The 10,700-nt window shown below is 47.2% G+C and overlaps 2 protein-coding genes across 20 annotated transcripts in view; one reads left to right on the top strand and one right to left on the bottom strand.

Moving 5' to 3' along the window:
* GPRC5B (G protein-coupled receptor class C group 5 member B) overlaps positions 1–4,798 on the top strand; it is a 28,826-nt gene extending 24,028 nt beyond the window's left edge. For 4 of the 8 annotated variants that reach the window (XM_063717107.1, XM_063717108.1, XM_063717109.1 and 1 more), the window contains exons 3-4: positions 113–249; positions 1,551–4,798. In XM_063717107.1, the coding sequence (XP_063573177.1) occupies positions 113–249; positions 1,551–1,595 (182 nt within the window). In that variant the 3' untranslated portion in view covers positions 1,596–4,798. 8 annotated transcript variants of the gene reach the window in all.
* The window catches only part of IQCK (IQ motif containing K), a 139,729-nt gene continuing 133,536 nt past the window's right edge, over positions 4,508–10,700 (bottom strand). For 7 of the 12 annotated variants that reach the window (XM_009250522.4, XM_024241409.3, XM_054534819.2 and 4 more), the window contains one exon: positions 4,508–5,604. In XM_009250522.4, coding sequence (XP_009248797.3) covers positions 5,543–5,604 — 62 coding nt within the window. In that variant the 3' untranslated portion in view covers positions 4,508–5,542. The remainder of the gene's footprint in view (positions 5,605–10,700) is intronic. The other 5 variants (XR_010137839.1, XM_054534816.2, XM_054534820.2 and 2 more) reach the window with 1 other exon arrangement.

Genomic DNA, 10,700 nt, shown 5'->3' with positions numbered 1-10,700 from the left:
CACTGGGCTGGGTGGATGGGGGTGCCCGGAGTGCGTTGTTGTTGCAGGGGAAGAAAACAAAATTGTGTCTTTTTTTTGGCGATGTTGTCTTGCCAATCCCTCCCTCCCCCAGCTCGCCGAACAGCAGGATTTCCCAACGGCAGCTTGGGAAAAAGACCCAGTGGCAGCTTGGGGAAAAGACCCAGCGCTCCGTTTAGAAGCAACGTGTATCAGCCAACTGAGATGGCCGTCGTGCTCAACGGTGGGACCGTAAGTATCAAGATGTGATGTGGGGGTAGGAAGCCTAGGAGTCTATGGTGTGGGGGAGCAGCTTCAACAGGGACATACTGCTCCGTGAAGGCTGCTCATGTGGCCTGCAAGGACCGCAGCTCAAATGCATGCAATGCTTTTATTTTTCTTCTTTCCCTTTCTACCCCTTTTCTCCACACACGGAATACCCACCTCTATTTAGAAAACCATCTGTAGATTCGTTTGAAAGAGTTCGTAATCCTTGAGGCTGTTAGACCCAGTGAATTATTTGGCTTTCATGATACAGCGCCCCAGCTTTGTCCCTGGGAGGTGACTTTTGGAAAAAGCCCAGAATGATGGAGCGCCCCTATCAGATTTTGCTGACATCCAGCCTAGTTTAAGGTCCCCGGTCACCCCTCTGTTGATTCCCCACCAGCTGGGTACCAGGTTCTCCCATTCCCTAAGAGATGTCTTAAGAAATTGAAGCAGTTACTATTTCTCTCCCTCAAACACAGAAGCAGGTTTACTACTATCTGATGCCAAACAGACCTTCAGCAGAATTGTCATTGTTTACATTTGCCTCCTTGGAATGACATTATTTTGTTTCTCCAGCAATCCAAAGATGCACTCTCATCCCCACATTTAATTTCCAAACATAGCTACATGCTTCTTTCAGAAACAAGGCCTGAGCCAGTTTACATGTGTAAATTGGGTTTCCATTCTTTATATCATGTTCCAACTCCATAACTCAACCTGCGCATTCTTCTTCTTTTTTTTTTATGTAAATCAGGGATGGTCTTTGATCTCTCAAGGGAATTTAGGTTTGCCTGGCCTTTTGAATGGTATGCTAGGCATTGGTTTGCATTGGTTTGGAACAGGCTCAAAGACAGAATCACAGATTTGCATTCTTAAAACCCCCTGCCAACAACTGGGCTGTTTTATTGTCCCGAGCCAAGGAAAGCCTGATTCACAAGCATTCGGCCTGTGTGTTATAATAAATATGCTTAGAAAAGCCCCCATCGTCACTCTTAAGCCCTCCTGGTTCCTTCAAGGCCAGTGTGTGAAAAAAATAGTCAATACAGAAAGTGAATGAGTTGAACTTACATTCCTTAGGGGTGGATGATTATAGAAAAGGGAGCTGGGCTTCCCAAGAACCACAGCAGCATGACTCACAGTCATTGCTGCCTCTCCTGGGAATTATTCGGCCCATCTAGGTAAAAGCAAGGTAACTTATTTTTGCTGCGTTGTTTACGCATCGGTTTCTAATGTTGACTTTGCAAAGCACAGAGTTCTCAGTGTGTTATCCTTATGTGTTATTCCAGATCCCAACTGCTCCGCCAAGTCATACAGGAAGACACCTTTGGTGAAAGACTTTAAGTTCCAGAGAATCAGAATTTCTCTTACCGATTTCCCTCCCTGGCTGCGTCTTTCTTGAGGGAGAAATCGGTAACAGTAGCCGAACCAGGCCGCCTCACAGCCAGGAAATCTGGAAATCCTAGCCAAGGGGATTTCGTGTAAATGTGAACACTGACGAACTGAAAAGCTAACACCGACTGCCCGCCCCTCCCCTGCCACACACACAGACACGTAATACCAGACCAACCTCAATCCCCGCAAACTAAAGCAAAGCTAATTGCAAATAGTATTAGGCTCACTCGAAAATGTGGCTGGGAAGACTGTTTCATCCTCTGGGGGTAGAACAGAACCAAATTCACAGCTGGTGGGCCAGACTGGTGTTGGTTGGAGGTGGGGGGCTCCCACACTTATCACCCCTCCCCAGCAAGTGCTGGACCCCAGGTGGCCTCTTGGAGATGACCGTTGCATTGAGGACAAATGGGGACTTTGCCACCGGCTTGCCTGGTGGTTTGCACATTTCAGGGGGTCAGGAGAGTTAAGGAGGTTGTGGGTGGGATTCCAAGGCAAGGCCCAACTGAATCGTGGGGTGAGCTTTATAGCCAGTAGAGGTGGAGGGACCCTGGCATGTGCCAAAGAAGAGGCCCTCTGGGTGATGAAGTGACCATCACATTTGGAAAGTGATCAACCACTGTTCCTTCTATGGGGCTCTCGCTCTAGCGTCTATGGTGAGAACACAGGCCCCGCCCCCTTCCCTTGTAGAGCCATAGAAATATTCTGGCTTGGGGCAGCAGTCCTTTCTTCCCTTGATCATCTCGCCCTGTTCCTACACTTACGGGTGTATCTCCAAACCCTCTCCCAATTTTATTCCCTTATTCATTTCAAGAGCTCCAATGGGGTCACCAGCTGAAAGCCCCTCCGGGAGGCAGGTTGGAAGGCAGGCACCATGGCAAGTTTTCCGCGATGATGTCACCTAGCAGGGCTTCAGGGGTTCCCACTAGGATGCAGAGATGACCTCTGGCTGCCTCACAAGCAGTGACACCTCGGGTCCTTTCCGTTGCTATGGTGAAAGTTCCTGGATGGAATGGATCACATGAGGGTTTCTTGTTGCTTTTGGAGGGTGTGGGGGATATTTTGTCTTGGTTTTTCTGCAGGTTCCATGAAAACGGCCCTTTTCCAAGCCCATTGTTTCTGTCATGGTTTCCATCTGTCCTGAGCAAGTCATTCCTTTGTTATTTAGCATTTCGAACATCTCGGCCATTCAAAGCCCCCATGTTCTCTGCACTGTTTGGCCAGCATAACCTCTAGCATCGATTCAAAGCAAAGAGTTTTAACCTGACGGCATGGAATGTATAAATGAGGGTGGGTCCTTCTGCAGATACTCTAATCACTACATTGCTTTTTCTATAAAACTACCCATAAGCCTTTAACCTTTAAAGAAAAATGAAAAAGGTTAGTGTTTGGGGGCCGGGGGAGGACTGACCTCTTCATAAGCCAGTACGTCTGAGCTGAGTATGTTTTAATAAACCTTTTGATATTTCTCGAGGCCCTAGTCTCTGCTGTCTCCCCTCCCCACCCCATCCTTGCAAAGCATTGGGGAAAGTAAGGCCAATCTGGCCCTCCCTGTGTGGCCCTCCTTCGAGTTTTCCTTAACAGCTAGTGCATTTCCTTGTGTTACCACGCATGGGGAAGAAAACGCATGGCCCCAGAATGCCACCCCCACCTGACCTCCCCGGAAGCACCCCGCCTCTGCCCAGAGCATGTGCTTGCTTCTAGAGAATCCTGTTCCAGTCATTGCGTGGACTGAAAACGTAAGAGTCCTGGGGAGGGGTGGGGGGGAATGAAGCTAGGACCTGGGGTGGGGGTGGGGGCGGTTGCATGCAGACCCAGTATTCCGAAAAGAAAGAAATCTTCAAACACCTCGGTCCTGTCCGGTGGAAAACGACAGCATTACACATTCTCGTGCCAGGAAATGGTTACTCACCCCTGCTCTCTGGAGTCCTTTGGAGCTTTCTGATACCATTCACACGATGGAGCAATTCACACGTTCGTTTTCTAAGTTCTTTACTGTCCAAGCATATTAAGGTGAGCACAGCACAAATGGCTGCCATGGAAAGTCATGCTTCCCCAACATAAGAACAGAGCCATCTTTGAGCCATGGGAAGCCTCACTTAATGAGACCTTTTCCCCCCTTTTAAATCTGATACGTTATCGCACTTAGGGTTTTGTTTTATTTTGACTTTTAAGGTTGAGAGTGGGCTGAACGCCTTCATAATGGGGGCGGAGGTGGGAGTGAGAGGAGAAGGGAGAAAGCTGTTCTTTTTCTAATGACTACACCTGAAAAGTACCAAGAGGCGTCTTTGCCAAGAGACTGTAGCAGCCAGCTGCCCCCAGTGGAGCAAGGTTTAAAGACAAAATTAAATGGCACCTCTGTTTAAGATCTGTTTGTGTAAACAAGACTCGTTTGGGGAAAACGACCTGGGAGGAGAGAGCATTTGTGATCAAAATCTCTCATTGTAAGCACAAATCGTTCCGTGTCTGGTTATTAAAATCGCTTTGGGTCTATAACTGCCACTCTTGTCCCCCCTTTTAATAGAAAATTGTCATTCTAGCCTGGATTTCTCCCCACTGGAGATGGAGGGTGGGAAGAGAAGGGAGTCAGCTCTGACAGCTTACAAACTGGGAAGTTCTGTGCATCTCCAGGGATTCCAGAGTTGAAGATCTGGTTGTTGGAAGCTGGGCACCCAGTGCTTTTGTTTTTTTTTCAGCCCAGATGCCGTCAGGACCCACTGAACAAGGGTGAACTCGGGTGGTGGTCTTGGTTGGCCAAGGCTGAGTTGAACGCCTCAGGCCAAACCCCAAGTTGAAAGGGAGCATTGTGGCTTTTATAATCCAATGATGCAATGATGATACCAGCTTACAGGAGTTCTCAGCAGGTGCTTTTTATTAATTGATGAAGAGCTAAGGCTCACTTTTGATAGATAATATATATTTATTAAATGCATTAATGTGTGTTTTATAATGTACCTTTATCTTCCCCCTGGCTGACTGTTGCATACTTATAAAAAAAGTTAAAGAAATTTCAAGACAATCAATATGTACCATAAACGACTATATAAATATTACAAATTTAAAAGGTTGTAAAGCATGGGCAGATAGGTTTTATTTTCAAAATGCTGTTCTTAACACAAAAATAAAGGCTTTACTATTTACTTAAGATGTGTGGTAGCTTGTCAAAACAACCCAATGCAACTAACTACTAGGCTTTCAAATCTGCCCGGAGGCTCAGTCTGTGGCATTTTAAATGGCAGAATCTTGGTTAATGGCAAACCACAGAACAAATTAAGGTAATAAGTTTACCCATAAAAGCAGGAACTTTCCATATAATACTTTGGGACTTAGACAACAAAAATCCTTTGTTACATCTGTCTGGGTTTAAGTGTCTCATCTTGTTGGGTTTGCAGTAAAAGTTAAGGAGTGGTCTCCTTTGGAAATGATCATAAGTATAAGGTCTTTTTTATAAAGAGAGTAGTCAGTCACTAGGTAAACTTAAAACCAAATTCAGAGGTTGGGGACTTAAATTAGAATATGGATCTTTGCAAAGGCGGCCACAAGTGGGAAAACTGGTAATAAGAGCACTTCTGTATCCCTTGGGACTAGAGTTCATGGTACATTTTAACAGCAGCTGGTGTAGAAGGATACTCCTGAGACACTGAAGAAGTAATCTGGATGAATGAATAAAATGTGGGGATAATGCAGAAAGTGAAGATTGGTCCTTTCTTTTCTAAACTATTTGCACTAAAGGTTGTTTGCAACGAATCCTATCTTGTACAGAAAAGATTCCATTTTCACATGTTCCAAGTCTTGTTAAAGAAATCACAAGAGAGAGAGCATCATTTGGACATTTTCCTTGCACGAGGTAACTTGTGCTCGAATGGGCAAAGATACATCTTAGCTATGGTTAAGATGATGGAATTTTCATCTTGGCTGCAGGTACCGCATCGTCCTCCATTTTGCATTTCACTGCAAAGAAAAGAAAGGGAAAGTCAGGATCAATTTACATACGTAAACAGGCTTGTCATTGGGAAACCGGAAACTCTGATGTGTGGACAAGGTCAGTTGCACCAAAACCCACTGTGCGCCTGCTATTCGTGGTTCCGGCCCCATGGATCCACGGGGAAGAACACAGGCCCATTGTGCTCTAAGGACAGCACCTGAAAGTTCAAAACCGCTTCCCGGACTGCTCATGGCCATTCTTAATTCAGTTCAGAAAGAGGTCAGAAGTGTGCTTTGTCGGTCAGGGTACTGAAGGAAGGCAATTTTACTAAAGATGGTGACAGATTTCAGGCTCTCCACTCAACCCCATCTGTCACCACACACCCTGTTCTCCAGCCACCCAAAATGGAAAACTCAGGGTATCACTGGGGGCAATGCAAAGGTCAGAAGAAAATCTTTTCTCTTATGTCATGGTCTGGACCAAGAACCTGATCTCGGTGATTTCCTGTGTCTGCCAAACAGGAAAGTTAGCTCCACACAGGGTATGGCTCTGTGTGTAAGGGGAATTAATCCCAACAGATAAAAGCCTCTCCCCAGTTAAATATGGAAACCCAGTCCCTTGGTGGGTGCAGTAGGGATCCTTTTGGGAAGTCCCTCTCTTTTAATACATCTTTGCCTGGAGTGTCCAAGTGCTGCTTGCCCATATGTGAATGTCTTGAAAGGTGGTTTGAGCCAGGCCACAGGCTCTGATGATTTGTGGAGAGCATCGTTCTGTTAAAAAGGGTGTTTGAGCTTGTTACTATGTAGGGCTGAGGTTTCAAGTGAACCTTCCCTCGTCCTGACCTCCCAGCAACTAAGGGCATGCACCAGCCAGATGCGGCAAAGAGGTGAGTATGTACATCATCCCATGAAATGCATTTTTTTTTGTTTTTTTGGGGACAGAGTCTCTCTCTGTTGTCCAGGCTGGAGTGCAGTGGCAAGACCTCGGCACACTGCAACCTCTGCCTCACGGGTTCAAGCGATTCTCCTGCCTCAGCCTCCCAAGTAGCTGCAGGTGTGCACCACCACGCCCTGCTAATTTTTGTATTATTAGTAGAGATGGGTTTGCCCATGTTGCCCAGGCTGATCTCGAACTCCCAGCCTCAAGTGATCCACCCGCCTCAGCCTCCCAAAGTGCTGGGGTTACAGGTGTGAGCCACTGCGCCTGGCCCTAATGTGGTTATTTTCTGATGGAGGTGGGATGAGGGCCTTCAGTAACACAGACCAGCCCTGCAGTCTTCAAACTGAGGGGAAGGGTTCTTGGTCATGGTTCATTCAAAGGAAATCAATTTCCAGATCATCAGCTTCCCGTCCTGTCATTCCTGGCCCGGTGTGTAAAAACTCCCCAGGTGCCAAACAAGAAGGCAGTTCAAAATGAGGGCCCTCAGAGTCTCCTTATTTTCTACGTTTGACAACTATCAAATTGTATCATGTATTTATTTGGTTTTGCGTACTACTAATCATTGTATTAGCAACACAAATCAGAAAAAATATTTTTAATACTTGGAGCTTGTGGTCACAGGACATTTTAAAACATTTTTTCAAGGTATATACCTTTTTTATTCCATATATATGGAAGCTCTATGGGCAACCACAGTGAAAACCCTATGTGCATCTAGACCCTACTATGACGTTGACCCTTCATAGTCAAGGATGCACCACACCTCCCTAAAGACTGTCCCACTAGCTCACTGATCCCTGAGATGCTGGTGATTAACAGCTCCCCAGGGACTGGGGGAGAGTCCCGAGTTGTATCATTGGAAGCCAGCAGCCTGACAACGTAACAGAGTTGGGAAGAGGTGAGCACAGTCAGGTGGAGCAGGGCTGCCCTGGATCCCCCCCAGGGAGGTACGCAGGTCAACTAGTGCAGCCAGCATCAGGCATAACTTCAGACCTGCAGGCTGGCTCTCTAGGGACAAGTTGGGGACATCTGCAATAGGGGGAAATTGTTAGAAATGCAAATTCAGGGCCCTTTTCCAGGCAGACAGAACCAGACACTGGGGGTGGAGCCCACCCATCTGCATTTTAACAAGGCCTCCAGGTGATTCTGATGGATCAGGCTGGCTCTCTAGGGACAAGTTGGGGACATTTGCAATAGGGGGAAATTGTTAGAAATGCAAATTCAGGGCCCTTTTCCAGGCTGAGAGAACCAGACACTGGGGGTGGAGCCCACCCATCTGCATTTTAACAAGGCCTCCAGGTGATTCTGATGGATGCTAGTTAAAGTTTGAGAACCACTGATTAGTGGTTTTCTACCCTGGCTGCCTGTAAGAATCACATGGTCAGCTTCTGAAATTTATTGGTGCCTGGGTTTCACTCCAGCAATTCTGATGTAACTACCCTGGGGCCCGGGCATCAGTAGCTAGGTAAAGCTCCCATGTGTTGCTAAGGTTCAGCCAGGGTTGAGACACAGATGGGACTTAGAATCCCTTTAAAGAAACGTGACTGTAAGACCCTAAGGAGTCTAGAATTCCCCTCAACTTCTTAGCATCATGCTGGCTGCCTGTGAGTCTCACAGTTTAAGCTGATAGAGAGAGAGCTGGCAGACAGGCCGGGCACAGTGGCTCACACCTATAATCCCAGCACTCTGGGAGGCTGAGGCAGGTGGATCACTTGAGGTCAGGGGTTCGAGACCAGCCTGGCCAACATGGTGAAACCCTGTCTACTAAAAATGCAAACATTAGCTGGGCGTGGTGGCAGGCGCCTGTTAATCCCAGCTACTTGGGAGCCTGAGGCAGGATAATCGCTTGAAGGGAGGCAGAGGTTGCAGTGAGCCAAGATCATGTCACTGCACTCCAGCCTGGGTGACAGAGCAAGACTCTGTCTCAAAAAAAGAAAAAACAAAGAGAGAGAGAGAGATAGCTGGCAGACAGACAGATGCTGGAAGCAATTAATAGCTGGAGGGAAGGACTGGCTTCTGGGAGGATTCCCCAGCCCTTGGGTTTTCTTTAGTTTTCTTCAACTGCCTGAAGGAAGAATTCACCTGCAAGCTGTCGTCCTGGTATTTCACCCAATTCCTGTCCATGCCTTGACAACCTTGTTGCCTACTCCCTACGTGTTGACCTTGCCTGGAAAAAAGCCCCTTAGTATCTCTTTAGATCATCACTCAGAAATCTTGACAGAGGAGAGCAGAAAGGAATGAGCTAGGGACCTTGTTCACGGTGGAGGACTGGGAGGTGTTATCTCGAGTCGACGGGCTGGAAATCAAGGTGGGATGTGGAGCTTCCCAGTGGAATTACCTGGGGAGTTTTGAACACCCTACACAATTAGGTCACCATCTCTGGAGGCACAACCACACTGGAAAACTGCTTGGCATTACCAAGTGGAACTGAGTCTGACAGTGAACACAAACGATTCCACTCCCATATCCCACTGCAGAGACCCTTCCATACGTGTACTGGGAGGATGCTCGTGATAGCAAAACCTGGACACAACCCAAATGTTCATCAGCAGTTGACTGGATAAACCAATTGTGGTCTACTTGACCAGTGATTATACAACAGTGAACACGAGTGAGCCACAGCCACACGCATCAACTTGGATTAGCTTAAAAATGTTGAAGGAGGCCTGGCGCAGTGGCTCATGCCTGTAATCCCAGCACTTTGGGAGGCCGAGGCGGGCAGATCACAAGGTCAGGAGATCGAGACCATCCTGGCTAACACAGTGAAACCCCGTCTCTACTAAAAATACAAAAAATTAGCCGGGCATGGTGGCGGGCGCCTGTAGTCCCAGCTACTCGGGAGGCTGAGGCAGGAGAATGGCATGAACCCTGGAGGCGGAGCTTGCAGTGAGCTGAGATCGCGCCACTACACTCCAGCCTGGGCGACAGGGCGAGACTACGTCTCAAAAAAAAAAAAAAAGTTGAAGGAAAGATGAGAGGCACGGAATAATACACATAGTGTGATTCTATTTATAGCAAATCTAAATGCTGAGAGATGCATACAAAAGTGAAAAGAGCTCCAAAGAAAAGCAAGATAACAGCTATCACGATTGTCAGAGAAGTGGCTTCATGGTGGAAGAGCTTTAAAACTGTTGACGGTGTTCTGTTTGTTTGTTTGTTTGTTAAATGTTGTAGAGAGGTCTCGCTTTGTTGCCCAGGCTGGAGTGCAGTGGTGCAATCATAGCTCCCTGCAGCCTCTGACTCCTGGGCTCAAGCAATCCTCCACAAATGTTTTATTTATTGTTATATGTGTTTTATAGCCACTGTTGTATGTATATTTCACCCCCCAAAAGGTAAAAAGAAATAGGTATGTTCGTGTATTGCTTGAAATTACAAAGCCAACCAATAAAGGAATGGAAAAGAACGATTTAGCTGTTTTGAGGAGGGGAGGGATGGAATCTAAGCTAACCCTCACCTATCATGGCAGGAAATCAGTAGATCCTATTGAAAATCTTATTACCATAGAGACCTGTTCCAGATACAGAAGTAATGCCCCGAGGAGAAGCTGAAGTTCAAAGTCATTGCCTCTGAGGATGCACTACTTTGCTAAAAATTAAGCAAGAGATAAAATCTCGACTTGGTGGTCTTCCTCCTCCTGGTCTTGGCAGAACACAGCCTTGCACAGGTAGGTACTTGATCAGCGGAGGGAGGAAAAGGGGAGGGAAGCAGGGGTGAGAGGCAGGAGAGAAGAAGCAAGCCAGGATGCTGTAGGAATGCAGGTTCCACCTTAGCTCGGAGACATCATCGTGGTTGGCTTCCAACACCAACAGACAGATGCCTCAGCGCCCCTACGCTGTCCTTGTCCCTCTCAGCAGGCTGGTGCCGAGCCAGTTCCGGAAGGGCTGGGAGAGTGGAAAATCCCAGAGAGAGACACGCCAGCCCTTCAGCTTCAATTAAAGGCAATGTGACAAGAAGGGCCTTGCATACTAATAAGATTCGGTACATCTTCTCCTCGTGGTCGCCCTTATCCTCTCCTGTTCTGTGAGTGACAGGACTGAGAATTCAATTCACAGCCCAGAGAAAAACCTCCCAGCCAGCAGCACAGGACAGATAAAGAAAATGCCTAAAGCTCAAGACAGGAAATTTGGGGACCACAGGGTCATCCGGCCACTCATACAATGTTGTCCAGACAGGGCCTCAGCAT

Source organism: Pongo abelii, chromosome 18, assembly GCF_028885655.2.
Source record: "Pongo abelii isolate AG06213 chromosome 18, NHGRI_mPonAbe1-v2.0_pri, whole genome shotgun sequence".
Lineage (NCBI taxonomy): Eukaryota > Metazoa > Chordata > Mammalia > Primates > Hominidae > Pongo > Pongo abelii.
The sequence above is the reverse complement of the archived record's forward strand: the minus strand, read 5'-3'. Positions and strand labels throughout refer to the sequence as shown.